Source organism: Elephas maximus, chromosome 4 (genome assembly GCF_024166365.1).
Source record: "Elephas maximus indicus isolate mEleMax1 chromosome 4, mEleMax1 primary haplotype, whole genome shotgun sequence".
Classification (NCBI taxonomy): domain Eukaryota; kingdom Metazoa; phylum Chordata; class Mammalia; order Proboscidea; family Elephantidae; genus Elephas; species Elephas maximus.
In genome coordinates, this window is record NC_064822.1 from 75,054,852 (window position 1) to 75,077,072 (window position 22,221).

At 38.0% G+C, this 22,221-nt stretch overlaps 1 protein-coding gene across 1 annotated transcript in view; it reads right to left on the bottom strand.

The window, feature by feature from the left end:
- SLC15A5 (solute carrier family 15 member 5) overlaps positions 1–19,679 on the bottom strand; it is a 108,871-nt gene extending 89,192 nt beyond the window's left edge. Inside the window, 5 exon segments of the mRNA XM_049884841.1 lie at positions 4,834–4,949; positions 5,310–5,404; positions 6,909–7,131; positions 19,321–19,570; positions 19,572–19,679. Coding sequence (XP_049740798.1) covers positions 4,834–4,949; positions 5,310–5,404; positions 6,909–7,131; positions 19,321–19,570; positions 19,572–19,679 — 792 coding nt within the window.
- Positions 19,680–22,221: the final 2,542 nt, after the last annotated feature.

Consider the following 22,221-nt stretch of genomic DNA (forward strand, 5'->3'; position numbering starts at 1 on the left):
AGGCTAGTCTCCTCATTGTCCTGTAAACATATCTGCTCATTTTCTTCTCTATAATTTTCATGCTTTTGGCTTGCCCTGTCTCACTTTCCAAGGTTCATCTTGAGAAACTTTTTGTTCATTCAGTACGTTCTTGAATATTCTACTTGTTCCTTTCTCTGAGTTTCTGAATAACCACTCTCCAATTGTTTTACTTTCGTCAGTTTTGTCTTATCATTTATAAACCATAAAGCTCCCTGATGGTAATACTCTATTTATTTATCTCTACAGGACTACAGTACCAGGTCCACAATACATAAATAATAAATAACTAATTGATGAATCATATAGCATCCTTTATCAAAAATGAAACAAACAACAAAAAACACTCAATAATTGATCTAGGAAAGTAATAGGATGTTAAACATGGGCATACCATGCAAACTGATTTACTGTAATCCACTAATGGAAATTCATTTATCACAAAGTAGGCAAAGTACTAAGTTAGAATTTTCTAGAATGACTGAATAGAGTCCATAGGCTCAGCGTCAGGTCATCCTTTCATACTGCTGCAAGCTGTACACTTGAGTTGTGGTGAGAGAAGCTGGAGCTGAAAGCAATGTTATAGTTCTTTTGGGATGTTACTATTCAATCTTTAGGAAACCTTTAAAAAAATTTTTTTTTTAAACGTTAAGCATTGTTGAGAAAATCCAAGAGGACTCTTCAGTATACTACATGGTGATGTAAAACCGAATTGCTCTAAAGAGGGTCAAGGAAAATTACAATTATTCTGAGACTTAAATCTTTTGAAAGGTGGTTAGAGACCAAAGAATTATAGTGCTGAATACCTATATATAGGAGGAGATTTCACATAAAGTACTAAATGTATTTTAACAAATGCCACCTACTCTATTTGATTGTGTAATTTTCTAAAAGAATCACCCAATACAAGCATGTTTTATGTATGTCTTTGTTGATCCACGGACAGGACAAGCCACAGATATTTAAGGGTGAAATGTATATGTATCAACTGTAAAACAATAAATGAAATAAAAATCCACAGTCTTCAAACTCACCATTAAGACTCCTTTCATCTCATAGCTCACTAGCAAATCAAATGTATAAAGCACTTCTCACCCAGAAAGTCAGAGAGCAAAGCACTAAAGCAAAACAAATGCCAATGATTAAGGAAAATTGAACGCAGCAGTAAAAATATGTTTCTTTACTTTTAAATACAGACTGGGAACTGCAAATAACTGAGAATGGATAGAAGTGGTAATTTTTTTTTTTGTCTTCACGATTCCAGTGTTGAATACAAATAACAAAAAACTTGTTGCTGCAAATCTCAGTAATCCTTTTGAAATTACTTATTTTAAAAATTCACCTTATTTAGTAATAATTTTAAAGTTACTCAGATGTCTTTGTCATTTCTTAGATTGTCTGCTCTTGACATGGTTCAGATTTCTTTTAAGCAATTTTAAGAGAAATGGTTTCAAAGGTCTTTCATAACTTGAGACGGTATCAAAGAGGAGAGGTAAACTTTCTGCTCTTCACAACATCAGTGGACAATGTAAAGATGACAGAGAATATTTTGTTCTACACTGAACAATACCGAGATAATTTACAAGCAGATTTGTGATCTTCAATGGGATAAACCAACTTTAGGAGAGTCACTTGAGGGCTGATATATTAGTGAATGACTGTTGTCAATTATTACTTATTTAGCATGACCATTGACCCACTGAACTACTTCCAAGAATGCTCTGGCAGTCATGAATTAGAAGAAGGAGTAAGTAGAAATTTTAGAGTTCTTCCTTTTTATCTGTAATTTTTTTTTTTCCAGCAGTGCTGTTAAAGGAAAGATGATTTTTAAAAGGAAGATCATTGATTTTGGTGAACAGACAGCAAGATCAAAGTAAAAGTTTTATTCTTAGCTAAGAAATTTGGAGGAGTGCTTCACTTTCTCTTACTCGTGCTCTCTCAGACTCATTCTTTGACCTGTTTTCACCCTCTTTCTCTCCCTCTTCCCCTTGCTTTCATCAACACCTCAGTTTTAGCAGTTATTTACATGTATCATTTTCTTACTTTTTGCTTTTAAAATCTTGGAACTACCATATGTCTTAAGAGTTTTCTGTTGAAAATAAGTCTCGACTCATGTACCTACCAAGCTTAAAATAGATCAAGCAGGGCTTAATAAAAAAAAACAAGAGGCAGTGAGAGCCTTAAGAAATGGAAGAAATAGCTCTCTTTTTCAGTTTTCTTTAGTTTCAACGGTAATATGTTTGGAGTGGAATTCTGAACGCATTTCCTGAAGGTGTACAAATTTTGGCAATGGTCAAGAAGGAGATGCCTATTGTTATTAAGGTGAGATGACAGCATTTGTTAAACTTGGCTAGAATCAATGCAAATAAAGTTTTGGAAAGGCTAGTGATTTTTTTTTTTTCAAAGCTATTTGCAGGCGATGGGAGGAAGATGCAGCAGTCTGCTTCCCTAATGATTTACAACCTTGGAAACCCTGTGGGCACTTCTATTCTGTCCTTGTAGGGCGATTATGAGTCAGTCGCAGAGGGCTTGGTTTTGGTTTTTGGCTCAGTATGCAACTCAGAGGCTATTATGAATACGAATAAGATTATTTGGTGAACTGCTTTGAATTCGTTGACTAAAATATGCCTTGTAAACTGTGACTTTACTATTGCAAAATACATGTAGATTTATAGTTTGTTTCTCTCTTTACAAGGATGATAGAGAATTCTCAATCAGGTCGATTTCTAAGTGTGGCGAAAAGTTGCTGCGATACACTAAAAAATTTTCAAAGGAGTCTGGTGGCACACAGTAGGCAAACTCAACCCATTCTTTTCAATGCTATCTCTAAACTGCATTTGAAATCCCCTTTCCTTATTGCTGCAGAATTGTTTTCAAAATTTACTTGATCTTCTGGATCATCTGAAATATTTGTTAAAAATGCACATTTCTGGCTGTCTTCCCAGGAAATTCTGATTCAGGAATTTTGGTGAGGGAACCTGAGAAACATTTTCTAACAAGGCCCCCAAGTAATTCTTAAAATCAGGCAACACTGAGCAGTGTTCTCAACTTTATGTTACCAGTGGCCGTGTAGTTATTTCCAACTCATGGCAACCCCAAGAGTGTCAAAGTAGAATTGTGCTCTGGAGAGTTTTCAGTGGCTGATCTTTCAGAAGAAGATTGCCTGGCCTTTCTTCTGAGGTGCCTCTGGATGAATTTAAACCTCTGACCTTTTGGTTAGTAGCTCAGATCTTAACCGTTGGCACCATCCAGGGGCTCTTAACTATTTGTTATTGTTGTTAGGTGTGGTGGAGTTTTCAACTCATAGTGAACCCATGTAATAGAGTAGAACAGCCTCGTAGGGTTTTTTTTCTGGCTATAATCTTTACAGAAGCAGAATAACAAATTGTTCTTTTGCAGAGCTGCTAGGTGGGTTCGAACTGCCAATCTTTTGATTACTAGCCGAGTGCTTAACCATTTGTGCCACGAAGGCGCCTTTCCAATTACTTAGGCAGCTTAAAGAACAAGATTCCTGGCGTCTGGGCCCCATCACGAACCATTGTAACCAGAATCTCTGGTGGTGGGGCCCAGCCACCAGTATTTTTTTAAGAGTCCTTGGTGGTCGTCATGCTCATCTAGGATTAACAATCACTGCTCTCAAACAATGCTTAGGTGAATATTAAAACAGCTTGAGGAAAATACTGTGGGTTAATAAATTTTTACCTCTAGCGTTTCCTTAAGATAAAAAATTAAAATTAAATTTGAGTAAGCACTGAAATCAGAAACATTTCGTTATGAGACAGGTATCATGCAGGGTCAATTTGAGTACCAGATATTCAAAATTTCTGGGAAAGAATAAATCAATTTCTAGACTTTTTTTCAAGAACTTTACCAATACTCTATTAGGGCCTTTAATCATGTATAATTCATTCTGCTAACCCGTTAGCAACAGACTATGATATGCAGATGAAATGCAAATTATCAGGTGAAGTATGGAGAAAAACACTGAAGCAAGATTTGAGGTTAATTTTGGTAGAATTTAAAATCATGGCCATGAGCAGACTTAATTATCTACCTTCCCTTGGCTTCTGGGGAAGAATCTGCACAGGTGTATTTACCTAGATGATCTCCAGTGTGGTAACTCTTAATTGTACATCTCAGATTTTGGAAAACATTGAAAGAGTCAGGTTCCAATCTGGATAATGGCACAAGGATGTTGGCAGATTATCCCACCTCTTGATTTCAGGGAGTTTAGCTTTATTCTTTCAATGAAGTACTCAGTTGAGGAAGATCCAGTACCAGATGGTAATGTTGGCTGGAGTGGTTTTCTCACCTACATTTGGCAGCTCTACTCGGAAGTAGTGCTTTCAATGCCTAAGATTTCCAGTCTATACTATTTAACATGATCATTGGGAAGCTTTAGGTGGTAGAGATGCAATGACACATCTCATTAAAGGTCCAGTAACTATGAACATCTGACATCTGTGCTGAAAATAGGACTGGATGCAGCCTCCAAGTGGTTATAGATTCAAGTGGTGTGTTTTTTTTTTTTTAAGGTACTACTGAAATTCATTATATTAACCAAGCTTATAATTTCTGGGCATGTCTGACATAGGGAAATAGAATATGAATTAATGTGCTGCTCATCTTAAAGATGGGTTTTCTCTTTATCAGCATTGATTAGGCAATGATTTTACCTGATGATTTATTCATCATATATTAATAATAATAGTAATTATAGCTATCATGATTTGAACACCTATTATGTGCTAGGACACTTTATGTATAAACTATACATCAGCCCTCTGAGACATTCTTATTTTGGGGTTGAAAGACCTGAGGTTCTGAGAGCTTAGGGAACTTGGCGAAGGCCAGTGAAACTCCTGACAGCGCCAGGTTTCTGCAGTTGCCTGGCTGCCCGGCAGGGTCTCCGTCCATCTTGTCACCCACCCCTGCAGTATAGAGGAGTAGCATCAGCAATCAGTATTATAAACTGCAACATGTGGCTGTTCATAAAATTTTCCTGTAGTTTAGTATTCCAGTTGAAAACAAAACAAGAACAACAAAAGGCAAATCCACTCAGATTCAGCCTTCCAGAACTTACCATCCAAATAGTCTTTATCAAGTTAAAAAAATAACACCCTGATTCTTCTATACATTTCTAGGTGCTTTAACTTTAGCTTTTTAAAACACTGCCTGATCCTTTTTATCAAAGATTTTAATGAAATTAGGAAATAATAAAAAACAAAAATCTAAATGTGTTCATCTGAAATTTGCCTTGGCTCCTCACAGCTGCAGAAATTCATTTTTACCTATTCCCCATCCCTCTTCCCAAAGTCCTAAAGCATGGATCTGTTGGGAATACTCTCCATTTCCCAAGAGAAGTATTTCATTCATGTAATGTCTCCTTTGTAACCAACACTGAGAAATGTCACTTTGATTAAACACAACTCTGAATGACTAAGACCACAGTACAATAAATTCTCCAGAGCTATCTTTCAGAACAACTGATTGCTCTCCAGTCTTAATCCTCCAGAGTCTTATTTAATCAAAATGATGTTGCTAATTAAGGATTAAAACCTCCGAATAGAATAAAAAAGAAGGATTTTTCTTTCTCCTTTGGGCAGGTCAAGAAGGCAGAATTTGCTATGAAGAACTAAAGAATCCCTTCCACCTTTGGTAAAACTGCATTATTCTCTGACATTTGGACTTAATCCAAAACAGGCCTGAGTGCTTGGTAATATTAATATAATTGGAAAAAAGAGAGAAAAGAAAGAGGGAAAGAGGAAGGAAAGAAGGAAGAAACTGCCTTAGATGGCTACATATATCCCAGAAAATATTTATTTTAACTTTTTGTTTAATGCTTTAATATAAATTTTCTTTAAATATGTTGTTTCATGCTATCTGTACACTGTTTTGATCTCTTGTTAACATGGATGGAAAGACTCAGAATATTTTGGAAAAATGTTGGCAACCCATTTCACCGAAAAGAAGGAACAGAAGACAATGTATCTCAGATCTATTTATGTCCACTGATGAATAACAACAACAAAGAAATTCTACACTAAATGCTGAACTGCTTTCCTTTTAAATCTATGTTTCAATTTTTTTCTGGCATTTATATTTAGTAATAGAAATCAGTTTCTTAAAAAACACACAAACTGTGTAAGAACTCATTATGAGAGACAAAGATTCACAGAAAGGCAGTTTGGTTTTCATGGAATACAAACTCTTCAAGGTGTTGGGGATAAGGTGCGTGAGAAACAGAGGTGCTGACTGATGCTTTAATGAATTGTAAAATACTTCTCCCATCCTTCTCATCTTATCTCTGAATTGTCCTATGGATTTATAATCCCTGCCAAATTAGTCTATTACAATGTGAATATAATAATAACAGCTACCGTCTATTGATTACCATCTACAGATTACTATGTGCCAGGTTCTCTGCCAGCAACATATATACTATTACCTCTAGTAAGACTTAAGCAAAGGTTTTATTATCCTCTTTTACAAATGAATATACTGAAGCTTACAGAGAATGAATGACTTGGTCAAGGTCAGGTGGCTTCTATTAAGTAGAGTTGAGACTTCCACCCAGGCTAGTTTAGTTCCAAAGCCACATTCTATCTAACATGGTAAATCACTTCACACCTGTTTATTTGCAGGATAAATGTATCAAAGTGTCTCGGGAAGGTGCTGGTAAGCTGTATTGGTCTGTACCTGACCATATGTTCCCATAATAAGTGACTGAGTCATTGTTACAGGCATCTCACATTGCTGCTTACCCAGCCCAAAGAGTGACCAAGACTGAAAGACCACCATCCAAATGGGACCAGAAAGCAAACAGTGAGAAATCCCTAAAGAAAAAGAATGTCAGAGACCTGTTTCCTCTCCTAAGTGGTGTTATCTACCAGTTAAAAAATGACATTTGTTTCTTTGATCCATACTCCTGGAGGCCATAAGCGCCCAGTGGACAAACGATGGCTCTTACTCCTTCTGTGCCTAGGCAGATGGTCAAGATTGCGACCTAAAACAGTCTCTTCTGCTCCTTCTTTGTTATGTTATTAATCATGTGGTAAGAGCCCATATAGAAGTCTTCTGAGGGAAAAGCAACCACAGATAACAAAGCAGTACCTGTAGGTAGAGTAAAAAGGGGAATAAATATGGCATAGACAAATCAAACTACCAAATCAACTCTGAAATTACATCATTACGTTGTTGTCTTATTAAAATATTGACATTAATTGTTGAAATTTTGGGGATAGCCTGCTTTTTTCTAAGTATGACTTCAATAAGTGTTCAACTAATCCAGAATTCTAGCTTGTTTTCCTCAAGTTTGAACAATGTATAAGCAAATCATGTCTATTTTAACAAAATTAAAACAATTCAGAAATGCCTCAAGTAGGAAATTAAGATGACTAATTTCACCCCCAGAGAAAACCACCTTTAACAAGTGTCATTTGTTCTTAATCAGTAGAGTGATAGAAAACTCGATGGTCTCAGACACCTCAGAAGCCTGTTAAATGAAACATTTTAAGAAGAATATTATTCTAAATAGATGAGAACATAACCTCTCTTTCTCTTTCCTACTTTCCCTTTCTTCACTTCTCATGCAGGTGGGTGCTTGTGTTTTTTAAGAAACTCACCTCCACACACAGAGGTGAGAAGGTTGGGAGTAGAGAGAAGTGTGAACAGGGTAACATACCCCAGTGGGAAGGAGAGGAGGACAAAGGAGGGCTGAGCATCCTTCTCACATCCACCTCACAGGGACCACACTTGAGGACTTTAAAAATATAATTCAATTCCTTGCTTTTGTTAAGGTCTTTATATTTTGCAAACTATTTTCACATCCTATATTGTTCCACCTTGGAAAAAGTTTGTGATGTTGTTATTTCAGTTTTTCAAATGAAGAAACAGGCTAAATGACGTTAAGTGACTTGCCCTATGCTAGACAGCAATCCAGTACAATCTCCCTCTTTTTGGAATTTCTATTGCCAAGTGATCAAATCATTTTTTTCAAGTAGCATTTTCCCCATCAGATTATAAAAGTAATGCATTCTGATTTCCAAAAATTTGAAAAATTTAGAAAAGCACCCAGAATAATATAAAAGGCCCATAATCTCATGACAAAGAGACAGCCTTTATTATTGTAATTTTATTAATGTGTTTTACTTAAATAATAAATTGAGATTATGCTGTTGATTTCTTTTAACATAACCAAACAACACTCCCACATGTCTGTCAGTTTGTCATACTGTGGGGGCTTGTGTGTTGCTGTGATGCTGGAAGCTATGCCACCAGTATTCAGATACCAGCAGGGTCACCCATGGAAGTCAGGTTTCAGCTGGGTTTCCAGACTAAGACAGACTAGGAAGAAGGACCTGGCAGTCTACTTCTGAAAAGCATTAGCCAGTGAAAACCTTATGAATAGCAGCAGAACATTGTCTGATATAGTGCTGGAAGATGAGCCCCCCAGGTTGGAAGGCACTCAAAACATGACCGGGGAAGAGCTGCCTCCTCAAAGTAGAGTCGACCTTAATGACGTGGATGGAGTAAAGCTTTTGGAACCTTCATTTGCTGATGTGGCACGACTCAAAATGAGAAGAAACAGCTGCAAACATCCATTAATAATCGGAACCTGGAATGTACAAAGTATGAATCTAGGAAAATTGGAAATCATCAAAAATGAAATGGAACACATAAACATCGATATCCTAGGCATTAATGAGCTGAAATGCACTGGCATTGGCCATTTTGAATCAGATAATCATATAGTCTACTATGCTGGGAATGACAACTCGAAGAGGAATGGCATTGCATTCACCGTCAAAAAGAACGTTTCAAGTTCTATCCTGAAGTACAACGCTGTCAGTGATAGTATCATATCCATACGCCTACAAAGAAGACCAGTTAATGAGACTATTATTTAAATTTAAGCACCAACCACTAGGGCCAAAGATGAAGAAACAGAAGATTTTTATCAGCTGCTGCAGTCTGAAATCGATCGAACATGCAATCAAGATGTATTGATAATTACTGGCGATTGGAATGTGAAAGCTGGAAACAAAGAAGAAGGATCTGTAGTTGGAAAATATGGCCTTGGTAATAGAAACAATGCTGGATATCGAATGACAGAATTTTGCAAGACCAATGACTTCTTCATTGCAAATACCTTCTTTCATCAACATAAACGGTGACTATACACATGGACCTTGCCAGATGGAGCACACAGAAATCAAATTGACTACATCTGTGGAAAGAGATGATGGAAAAGCTCAATATCATCAGTCAGAACAAGGCCAGGGGCCGACTGTGGAACAGACCATCAATTGCTCATATGCAAGTTCAAGCCGAAACTGAAGAAAATCAGAGCAAGTCCATCAGAGCCAAAATATGACCTTGAGTATATCCCATCTGAATTTAGAGACCATCTCAAGAATAGATTTGACGCATTGAACACTATGACCGCAGACCAGACGAGTTGTGGAATGAGATCAAGGACATCATCCATGAAGAAAGCAAAGGGTCATTGAAAAGACAGGAAAGAAAGAAAAGACCAAGATGGATGTCAGAGGAGACTCTGAAACTTGCTCTTGAGTGTCGAGCAGCTAAAGAAAAAGGAAGAATTGATGAAGTAAAAGAACTGAACAGAAGATTTCAAAGGGCTTCTCGAGAAGACAAAGCAAAGCATCATAATGACATGTGCAAAGAGCTGGAGATGGAAAACCAAAAGGGAAGAACACGCTCAGCATTTCTCAAGCTGAAAGAACTGAAGAAAAAATTCAAGCCTCGAGTTGCAATAGTGAAGGATTCCATGCGGAAAATATTAAACGACGCAGGAAGCATCAAAAGAAGATGGAAGGAATATATAAAGTCATTATACCAAAAAGAATTAGTTGATATTCAACCATTTCAAGAGGTGGCATATGATCAGGAACCGATGGTTCTGAAGGAAGAAGTCCAAGCTGCTCTGAAGGCACTGGTGAAAAACAAGGCTCCAGGAATTGATGGAATATCAATTGAGATGTTTCAACAAACAGATGCAGCACTGGAGGTGCTCACTCGTCTGTGCCAAGAAATATGGAAGACAGCTTCCTGGCCAACGGACTGGAAGAGATCCATATTTATGCCTATTCCCAAGAAAGGTGATCCAACCAAATGTGGAAATTATAGAACAATATCATTAATATCACATGCAAGCAAAATTTTGCTGAAGATCATTCATAAACGGCTACAGCAGTATATCAACAGGGAACTGCCAGAAATTCAGGCCGGTTTCAGAAGAGGACATGGAACCAGGGATATCATTGCTGATGTCAGATGGATCCTGGCTGAAAGCAGAGAATACCAGAAGGATGTTTACCTGTGTTTTATTGACTATGCAAAGGCATTCGACTGTGTGGATCATAACAAACTATGGATAACACTGCGAAGAATGGGAATTCCAGAACACTTAATTGTGCTCATGAGGAGCCTTTACATAAATCAAGGGGCAGTTGTTTGGATGGAACAAGGGGATACTGATTGGCTTAAAGTCAAGAAAGGTGCGTGTCAGGGGTGTAATCGTTCACCATACCTATTCAATCTGTATGCTGAGCAAATGATACGAGAAGCTGGACTATGTGAAGAAGTACGGAGCATCAGGATTGGAGGAAGACTCATTAACAACCTGCGTTATGCAGATGACACAACCTTGCTTGCTGTAAGTGAAGAGGACTTGAAGCACTTACTAATGAAGATCAAAGACCACAGCCTTCAGTATGGATTACACATCAACATAAAGAAAACAAAAATCCTCACAACTGGACCAGTGAGCAACATCATGATAAACGGAGAAAAGATTGAAGTTGTCAAGGATTTCTTTTTATTTGGATCCACAATCAACAGCCATGGAAGCGGCAGTCAAGAAATCAAAAGACGCATTGCATTGGGCAAATCTGCCGCAAAGGACCTCTTTAAAGTGTTGAAGAGCAAAGATGTCACCCTGAAGACTAAAGTGCACCTGAGCCAAGCCATGGTACTTTTAATCACATCATATGGGTGTGAAAGCTGGACAATGAATAAGGAAGACCGAAGAAGAATTGATGCCTTTGAATTGTGGTATTGGTGAAGAACATTGAATATACCATGCACTGCCAAAAGAATGAACAAATCTGTCTTGGAAGAAGTGCGGCCAGAATGCTCCTTACAGGCAAGGATGGCGAGACCACGTCTTACATACTTTGGACATACTGTCAGGAGGGATTGGTCCCTGGAGAAGGACATCATGCTTGGCAGAGTACAGGGTCAGCAGAAAAGAGGAAGACCCTCAACAAGGTGGATTGACACAGGGGCTGCAACAATGAGCTCAAGCATAACAATGGTTGTAAGGATGGTGCTGGACCAGGCAGTGTTTCGTTCTGTTGTGCATAGGGTTGCTATGAGTTCGAACTGACTCGACAGCACCTAACAACGACAACAACAACAACCAAACAACATAAACAATTTCTAAGATCATATTCTTTTTCAAAATAATTTCTAATAATGATGTGGCATTCTAATCATAATTTCTTTAGGAATTCCTTTTCAGTTGTTTTTCATGAATACAAAATATCCATATACATGAATTTTGTACAAATCTTTGATTATTTCCTTAGCCTAAGTTCTTAGTCAAAGTTATTCATGTCGTCATGGCTTTTTAATACCATTGAGAAAATGTCCTTTAGAAATATAACAATTTAAACTCCTATCATCATTTTGTGAGAGGGCCTTCCTCAATACTGTGTTGTTGTTAGGTGCTGTCCAGTCGGTTCCGACTCATAGTGACGCATAGTGTACAACAGAATGAAACACTGCCCAATCCTGTGTCATTCTCATAATCACTGTTTGAGCCCATTGTTGCAGCCTCTATGTCAATCCTTCTCCAAAAACTGATCCCTCCTGATAACATGTCCAAAGTATGTGAGACATAGTCTCGCCGTCCTTGCTTCTAAGGGACATTCTGGCTGTAATTCTTCTAAGACAGATTTGTCTGTTCTTTTGGAAGTCCATGGTATACTCAATATTCTTTGCCAACACCATAATTCCAAGTCATCAATTCCTCGTCTGTCTTCCTTATTCATTGTCCAGCTATCCCATGCATATGAGGCGATTGAAAAACACCATGCCTTGGGTCAGGCACACCTTAGTATTCAAGGTGACATCTTTGCTTTTCAACATTTTAAAGAGGTCCTTTGCAGCAGATTTGCCCAGTGCAATGCATCTTTTGATTTCTTCACTGCTGCTTCCATGGGTGTTGATTGTAGATCCAAGTAAAATGAAATCCTTGACAACTTCAATCTTTTCTCCGTTTATGATGCTGCTTATTGGTCCAGTTGTGAGGATTTTTGCTTTCTTTATGTTGATGTGTAATCCATACTGAAGGCTATGGTCTTTGATCTTCATCAATAAGTGCTTCAAGTCCTCTTCACTTTCAGCAAGCAAGGTTGTATCATCTGCATGATGCAGGTTGTTAATGACTCTTCCTTCAATCCTGGTGTCACATTCTTACTCATATACTCCAGCTTCTTGGATTATCTGCTCAGCATACAGATTGAGTAAGTGTGGTAAAAGGATAGAACCCTTGCGTACAACTTTCCTGAATTCAAACCACGAAGTATCCCATTGTTGTTTGAATGACATAATAGCCTCTTAGTCTATTATATAGGTTCCGCGTGAGCACAATTAAGTGTTCTGGAATTCCCATTCTTTGCAATGTTATTCATGCTTTGTTATGATCCACAGTTGAATGCCTTTGCATAGTCAATAAAAAACAGGTAAACATCTTTCTAGTATTCTCTGCTTTCAGTCAGGACCCATCTGACATTAGCAATGAAACCCCTGGTTCCATGGCCTCTGCTGAATCCGGTTTGAATTTTCTGGTAGTTCCCTGTCAATATACTGTCACAGCACTTTTGAATGATCCTCAGCAGAATTTTCATTGCATGTGATATTAATGATATTGTTTGGTAATTTCCGCAGTTGGATCACCTTTCTTTGGAATAGGCATAAATATGGATCTCTTCCAGTTGGTTGGCCAGGTAGGTATCTTCCAAATTTCTTGGCATAGACTAGTGAGTACTTCCAGCACCGCTTCCATTTGTGGAAACATCTCAGTTGCTATTCTGTCAATTCCTGGGTCCTTGTTTTTTGCCAATATCTTCAGTGCAGCTTGGACCTCTTTCTTCAGCACCATTAGCTCCTGATCAGATGCTACCTCCTGGAAAAGTTGAAAGTCAACCAATTCTTTTTGGTATAGTTATTCTGTGTACTCCTTCCATCTTCTTTTGAGGCTTCCTGCATCATTTAATATTTTCCCCATAGAATCCTTCAATATTGCAAATCAAGCCTTGAGTTTTTTCTTCAGTTCTTTTGGCTTGAGAATTGCTGAGTATGTTCTTCCTGTTTGGTTTTCTAACTCCAGGTCTTTGCACATGCCATTATAATACTTCACTTTGTCTTCTCAAGCCACCCTTTGAAATCTTCTGTTCAGTTCTTTTACTTCATCATTTCTTCCACTTGGTTTTGCTACTAGATGTTCAAGAGCAAGTGTCAGAGTCTCTTGACATCCATTTTGGTCTTTTTTTTCTTTCCTGTCTTTTTAATGGCCTCTTGCTTTCTTCATGTATGATGTCCTTGATGTCATTACACAACTCATCTGGTCTTTGGTCATTAGTGTTCAATGGGCCAAATCTATTCTCGAGACAGTCTCTAAATTCGGGTGGGATATATTTGTTTGTACTTTGCCTCTTGTGGACTTGTTTTAATTTTCTTCAGTTTCAGCTTGAACTTGCGTATGAGCAATTGATGGTCTGTTTCACAGTTGGCCTCTGGCCTTGTTCTGACTGATGATACTGAGCTTTTCCATTGTCTTATTCCACAGATGTAGTTGATTTGATTCCTGTGTATTCCATCTGACAAGCTCCACGTGTATACTCACCATTTATGTTGTAAGAAAAAGTATTGGCAATGAAGAAATCATTGGTCTTGCAAAACTCTATCATGCGATCTCTGGCATCCTTTCCATCACCAAGGCCATATTTTCCAACTACCAATCGTTCTTCCTTGTTTCCAACTTTCATGATCCAAACATCAGTAGTTATCAATGCATCCTGATTGCATGTTCAATCAATTTCAGACTGCAGAATGAATGGGTAAAAATCTTCAATTTCTTTATCTTTGTCCTTAGTGACTGGTGCATAAATTTGAATAACAGTCGTATTAACTGGTCTTATCTTTTTTTTTATTGTAGACGAATGGATATTATCCTATCACTGACAGCATTGTACTTCAGAACAGATCTTGAAACGTTCTTTTTGACGATGAATACAATGCCATTCCTCTTCAAGTTGTCATTCCCAGCATAGTAGACCATACAATTGTCTGATTCAAAATGGCCAATACCAGTCCATTTCCGCTACTAATGCCTAGGATATCAATGTTTATATGTCCTTTCATTTTTGATTATTCCCAATTTTCCTAGATTCATACTTTGTACATTCCACATTCTGATTATTAATGGATGCTTGCAGCTGTTTCTTGTCATTTTGAGTCATGCCACATCAGCAAAGAAGGTCCTGAAAGCTTGACTCCATCCATGCCATTAAGCTCGACTCTACTTTGAGGAGGCAGCTCTCCCCCAGTTGTATTTTGAGTGTCTTCCCACCTTAGGGGCCTATCTTCCAGCACTATATCAGACAATGTTCTGCTGCTATTCACAAGGTTTTCACTGGCTAATTCTTTTCAGAAGTAGCTGGGTCCTTCTTCCTAGTCTGTCTTAGTCTGGAAGTGCAGCTGAAACCTGTCCGCCATGGGTAACCCTGCCGGTATTTGAATATTGGTGGCATAGATTTCAGCATCACAGCAACACACAAGCCCCCATGGTACAACAAACTTGACAGATGCATGGAGGTCCTCAATACTAGTTACCATCATTAATTTTTTTTTTTTTTTTGCCAGTTTGATGAGTGAAAAATCACTTTTCTGTATTATCTTTGTCCTTTTTGTTTCTTTGGCATTAACATTTTTGGTATTAAATTTGTGTATAGTTGTTTTATGTGGTTTGTTTCCTCAGCCAGACTATATGCTCATTAAATGCAAAAATTGGGTCTAATGTTTCTATCTCCCTTAAGTGGTTTTCACAAGGTGAAGAATATATACACTTAATACTTATTCAATAATAGATTAATTTAACATGAGGGTGGACCCTTTAAATCATTGAATTTGCAAAGTTTCCTTTGGAGGTTAGCTTGCTTGCCGTAAGTGAAGAGAACTTAAAGCACTAACTAATGAAGATCAAAGACCGCAGCCTTCAGTATGGATTACACATCAACATAAAGAAAACAAAAATCCTCACAACTGGACCAATAAGCCACATCATGGTAAACTGAGAAAAGATTGAAGTTGTCAAGGATTTCATTTTACTTGGATCCACAATCAACAGCCGTGGAAGCAGCATCCAAGAAATCAAAAGATGCATTGCATTGGGCAGATCTGCTGCAAAGGATCTCTTTAAAATGTTGAAAAGCAAAGATGTCACCTTGAATACTAAGGTGTGCCTGACCCAAGCCATGGTATTTTCAATCACGTCATATGCATGTGAAAGCTGGACAATGAATAAAGAAGACTGAAGAAGAATTGATGCCTTTGAATTGTGGTGTTGGAGAAGAATACTGAATATACCATGGACTGCCAAAAGAATGAACAAATCTGTCTTGGAAGAAGTATAACCAGAATGCTCCGTAGAAGCAAGGATGGTGAGACTATGTCTCACATACTTTGGACATGTTGTCAGTAGGGATCGGTCCCTGGAGAAGGACATCATGTTTGGTAGAGGGTCACTGAAAAAGAAGAAGACCCTTAACAAGATGGATTGACATAGAGGCTGCAACAATGGGCTTAAGCAAAACAACGATTGTTAAGGATGGTGCGGGAACAGGCGGTATTTTGTTCTGTGGTACACAGGGTCGTTATGAGTTGGATCTGACTCAACGACACCTAAGAACAACAACAAGAACTCTCTCTCTACTATGTGGTTAAAACCTTGGCTGCTAACCAGAAGGTTGGCAGTTTGAATCCACCAGCTGCTCCTTGGAAACTGTATGGGAAATTCTTCTCTGTCCTATATGGTTGCTATGAGTTGGAATTGACTCGTTGGCAATGGGTTTTTGGGTCTGTGCCTCTACCACATAGTCTTCTTCTCTGGCAGTGATGTGAGGCTGGCTAGGCAAAGGGTTATCCAAAGAGAATGTACAGAAGAATTACCTCCTGCAGCAACCGTTTATTTAAGGTTAAGGCATTTTAGTCCATATGATGCCTTTATGTAAGTAAGAAAGACACTTTACTTCTATCTTTTGGGAAAATGTAATTTTTCTAGATCAAGACTTTATTTCTATCTGCTGTAAAATTGATGACATAAAAATACAAATTTATGACATATCAAATGTGTCCTCTTTGATACAGTACTATTATGTACTCACAATCAGCATACATGTACTTAGTAGCTCTGCATCTAGCACCATGATGTGTCATATTTCCTGCTTAGTGTTGGAGTTCCACTCATTCTGCTCTCCAGGATCTAATGAGTCCATCAGAGAGAGCAGACATGAAGGTGGACAATTATAATGTGATAAATGAAATCGTATAGTTATGATCAAACATGGTTGAGCACAGAGGAGCAAGCAACGAACACTGTATGGTCTAGAAAGAAAAGAAGGAGTTTTTAAGTCTTGGATATGGGGTGGAAAGATGAGGGAAGGCAACAATTTCAGGTAGAAAGAAGAACATGTATAAGATTAGAAGGGTAGGGAAGAAGGTAAGGAGAAGTTCAGCCTTGTTGAGGTTGTGCACTGAGAAAGAAGTCTGCAGGGGCAAATTTGGTATAGATTTTAAAGGACTTTTTATACTAAATTAATAAGTTTGAATTTTATCCTTTAAATAATAGGGTCAAAATGTAGATTTATTTTTTTCGGAAGTCAATGTTGTGACAGAATGATGTACAGACCGGAGTCCGCAGTTACTGGTAGACAGTAAGTAAGAAAGAGAGCTGCATTTTTGAGCTAAAGTTGTAGCAACTCAGAAAGAAGAGACATTTCTGACAGAACCTCTGATATTTAGTGACTGGTTAGAATTTGATGGCAGCTGAGTCAGATAGATACACAAGGAAATAACTTACAGTAAGAAAATGAAAGGACATGGAGTTCGCATTGGTCTTCTGTTTGCCAAATTCAGAAGTTGGGACATCAGTCCTAGTCTGATGACATACATGGGAACTTGTATTGATAGGAATTACCACGTGTTATGGATTAAATTGTGTCACCCAAAAATATGTGCATCAATTTTGCCAGGCCATTATTCCCAGTATTGTGTGATTGTCCACCATTTTGTCATCTGATGTGATTTTCCTGTGTGCTGTAAATTCTATCACTATGGTGTTAATGAGATGGCATATTGGCAGTTGTGTTGAAGAGATCTACAAGATCAGGTTGTGTTTTAAGCCAATCTCTTTTGAGATATTAAAGAGAGAAGTAAGCAGTGAGACAGGGGGACCTCATACCGACCGCCAAGAAACAAGAGCCAGGAGAATAGCACGTCCTTTGGACCTGGGGTCCCTCCACTAAGAAGTTCCTCGACCAGGGGAAGATTGGTGACAAGGACCTTGCTCCAGAGCTGACAGAGAGAGAAAAACATTCTCCTGGAGCTGACACCCTGAATTTGGGCTTGTAGCCTACTAGATTAAAAAAAAAAAAAAGAGAGAATAAATTTCTTTGTTAAAGCCATCCGCTTGTGATATTTCTGTTATAGCAGCACTAGATGACTAAGACACCATGTTTAACAAAAAGTTACCAAATGCTACTGATGTGGCCAGTAGAGTAGTAACCTGTCACCAGGTTAAGAAGAGTAATTATTCAGGTCTCGCTTAAATGTTTCCTTAACAGAAAACATTCCCTGACTTACCTCCACAGAATAGCAGCCGTGTCACTGTCTATTCCTTCCTGTCCCCTTACCCAGCCTTTTTTTCTTCATAACACCACGTGCCGTATATCTATTTACTTGATTATTTTCTCCTTCCCTGCACCAGAAAGTATACTTCATTTTTTTCTCCATTGCATTCCTAGATCCTAGAACATTTCAATGAGAAATACTTGTTGAATGTTGAATGAGAATGTGCCATGCAGAGGCTTGGTTTTTATTTCATAGAACTTAAGCAATGATGACATTTCCAAGTATGAATCACACTCTGATCGATTCAATAAATGGTAATTTACCACCTGCCTGAAATTGTGTAACACGGTGGTTTCCTGATACCCATCCCTTCCTCGTTCAGCCACAAACGTTCATTTCTGTTGCACTTCTCATTACTGGTGAATAGTACCCTACCTTTCTAAGTTCCTCAGCTCACAATCTTGGAGTTAATTTTTGTCCTGCCTTTGCATTTGTGCCCTTATTTAGTCATCAAGCTTTGTAATTTTTCACATGGTCTCTCCTGGGTTGACACTTCTCCACTGCCAAGACCATCATTCAGAGATTTCCTGGTCTCTCTGTCTGTAATCTCTCCCTGTGGTTGCCCATCCTTTTATTGAAGAAAAACATAACAACAATAATTGTTGTTTTCACTGTATCTTCACCTATCTTGTTGCCTAGAACAACTTGAACTTTTCAGCCTAAAATTCTAGATGTGCATCAATTTCCTCTCTATACCTTATTAAAAAAACTATCTTGATATTTCCCTAACATGATTTCTCATAATCACCTCACTCCCAAACTTTTGTAGATATATTTATTTTCTTTATATAAAGGATAGCGTAGTGTCTGAAATTATTTATTTTTTAGCATATAGCCATAATTTATAATATAGAAATCATGCCTTCATATGCAATCTTAATATGACTAATTAAAAGACCACCTTTTGATGAAAACTTATTTCACATTTATTCTATGTGAACTTCAAAAACCTTTTTACACATTTCATCTTGTGAAAGAATTTGTCACATAGAATTTGTCACAAATTTGAGCTTGGGGTGGGAAGGGGGGAGAGGAACGCATTCTAAAAAGTACAGAAGATAGACATGCAAAAAATAATTATAAAATATAATAAGTGCAATATTGTTATCAAAGCATCACCTAACACACACATTTACTAGGTAATATCTTCAAATAATACAAAGGATGAAATAAACTGAAGCAACATTCTTGCTTCATTTACCACATTTTAACCTAAGAGCATGATGGGAATAATATAAACTAAATTTTTAAATAAAAATTGATTCAATTAATTTGAAAACAACAATCATAGAGGACACTCACCTAGAAAATGTAGAAGTAAGCAAATATAGACCAGTTTGTTTCTTCCTAGACAGACATCAGCGAGCCATCCTGCAAACACAGGGGCAAGCAGTGAAGTTCCAATAAAGCATAAATTCAAAATGGCTGCCTGGTAATTGCCATAGCCAAGCTTGATAGTGCAAAAGGGGATCATATTGCTGACGACTTGAAAGAAAATAAACCTCTCACACAGCTCCCCCAGAAGTAAACAGATTCCAACCTGGATTTTTTTTCACAGAGTATGATGAAAAGAAATAACCAACATCTCTTACAGTTTTCTCCTCAATGCTGTGAGGTAAGGGTACTTTCGCATCAGTTACGTTAAAGGCTGTAAGAGACATGACTACTTTCCTTTAATACGACTTATGTTAGTGGTTTTAACTTGATTTTTACCCCCACCCATCTAATGAAAAAATAAATAAAGTCATTGCTTTGAATTTCACGTCTCCATGTTAAAATTTTGTAAGGTTTTTTGCACATTAATGTTGTTCATTTTGATGATCTGGGAGCGCAGGGAAGGAGAGGTATTTAAATGTTCATGGTAGCCCAGAGTAGCCAAATCTGATTTGTTTGTTTAATTACTTAGAAGCTAAATTAGGCTTTTCCTCCAAAATTATACTGAATTACAAGAAACCAGTTGCATACGTGTGGAAACTCATCTGCCTCACGCTGATAAAGGTTTAAATACAGAGGCAGAGGAAGCAGTTTTTCAGGAGAATTTGAGAGCTAGAACAAGAAATAATTTGAGTCTAATAATTTTTGATACTTTAATTAAACAAGTCAGAACAGTACTAAGAGATAAGGCGTGAAAGAAAATCTGTTTTTGAGGGGGCGGGATACCTTATCATTATTACATTTCTTGTTATTTTTGGTTGGAATTCTGATAAGAAAGTTAATTAGGTAACAAAAATGCTAGTACATTTAGGTAACAGGCAGAGTTTACAAGAAAGTAATTTAAGTGCACTAACAAAAGAAGAAAATATTAAACAAAAATCCGCTTCCTTTAAGTTGACCCCATACTTGTAGAACAGACTCTCAGAGGAAATCAGAATCAAAAGCTGCTATTTGACTTCCTTATTAGCTAGCAGCCAGGGGTATAGCAACCAGCCTACACATGCTTTGGGGAATATCGGATCTGGTATCACCCCGACCCTCCAGCTGAGTTGAATGGTAGTCGCATTCTATTTTGGAAAGCAGGAGGGCACCAATTAAGCTAAAAAGCAGCAGTAAAATGCTTTAACATTTAGTGATTTAGCTGCAAGGACTTAGGAAGACAAGGGACTGAAGCTGTTCGGTTAAAGTCATAATAATTCCATAATAGGGAGTGAGTATTCTCATGTTCGAGTCAAAAGCAAGAGACTTATAAAGGCTTCTGACTGAGATTCTTATCTTTCAACCTGGGAAACTGGGGACAAATCTCTTTGTTTTGACTCCTAATATTCTAGTAAGGGTAGCTATTTGCATCTGCTCAGCATCAGGTCCCCCTTCTGTGGTAACAATGCCTTACTTTTCCTTTATGTAGAATTATCATGTAATTGACTATCCAAAGTTGGATACTTTTGTGAGTGAAATTATGTTATTTATAGTTATTCTTGGACAGCAGGTATAAACTGGAACTGTCTAGGGCAAACTCCAACATGTGGTTACCATCTGGTGGAGCTATTAATCAGGGTATTCCTTTTCTTTTGACCAAGAGGGCAACACATGGCCAAAGATGGTCCTTATCCTTTTTTCCCCCAGAAATTTTTATTATGACTGGAATGACTCAAGAGTAGATGTGGTGGAAGCTGAGTCATTCAGATTGTTGTCTTTAGGTGCCATTGAGTCAGCTCCAACTCATGGTGACCTCATGTACATCAGAATAAAATCTTATCAGGTCCCACTCCATCGTCAGGATTATTGGTATGCGTATGTCTGTTGTTACAGCTGCTGTACTTCTTAAGTGTCTTACAACCTAGGGACTCATCTTTTAGCATTATATTGGACAATATTCTGTTGTGATCCATATTTTTGGAAGTAGCTTGCCAGGCCTTTCTTCCTAGTCACTTGGATGAAACCAAAAACCAAGCCCGTTGCTGTCAAGTTGATTCTGACTCATAGTGACCCTATAGGACAGAGAAGAATTGCCCCATAGAGTTTCCAAGGAGCACCTGGTGGATTTGAACGGACGACCTGTTGGTTAGCAGCCATAGCACTTAACCACTAGGCTTAAAAAGGATTGCCCATGAGACCCTGACGGAGAACTCAGGGCTGCCTGGTTCTTTGCCTTCTGCAGGCATGCTTTTTCAGCTTTTCCTTCCATCAGTTCAGTTTAGCAAAGTTAGCCATACTTGGTTTTAGTGGCTTATAAAAACCCTAGCTGATGTATAAGTTTTTATTTGTCTCAGATGCAAGGGAAAATTTCCCAGCAGCCACTAACTGATGTGTTTAGTTAGCTCCTGACAAAGGACTCCTGCAGTGTCACTTTACACGCAGAGTAGCTGTGCACTTTCCCAGAGCCTGGTGATGATCTTATTTGAGTTCTTTGGCTTGTCTCTGTATCCTTACCCAAGAAGAGACCACAGGTGGTAGGAATCTGTGGTTTGGGTGTGGCTTGGTGAAGGAGAGCACCATCATTTGCCTTACTTTGAAGGGACTATTGGGTTACACTCCAAGAAAGCCACCTACTCAGAAATAAAGTTCTTTTCAGTTATCCGTGAGGGGGAGAAAAACAAAGAACTCATCAAATCTGACAGTAGTATTGCAATAAGGGCAAAATAGCAGAAAGGGCACTCACTAAGTTGGGAGTTAGAAGACCTGGGTTTCATTCCTGCCACTTCGTTACTTATGGCAAATTGCTTTATGTCTATGAGCCATTACATCAACTGAGAAATACAAACAGTA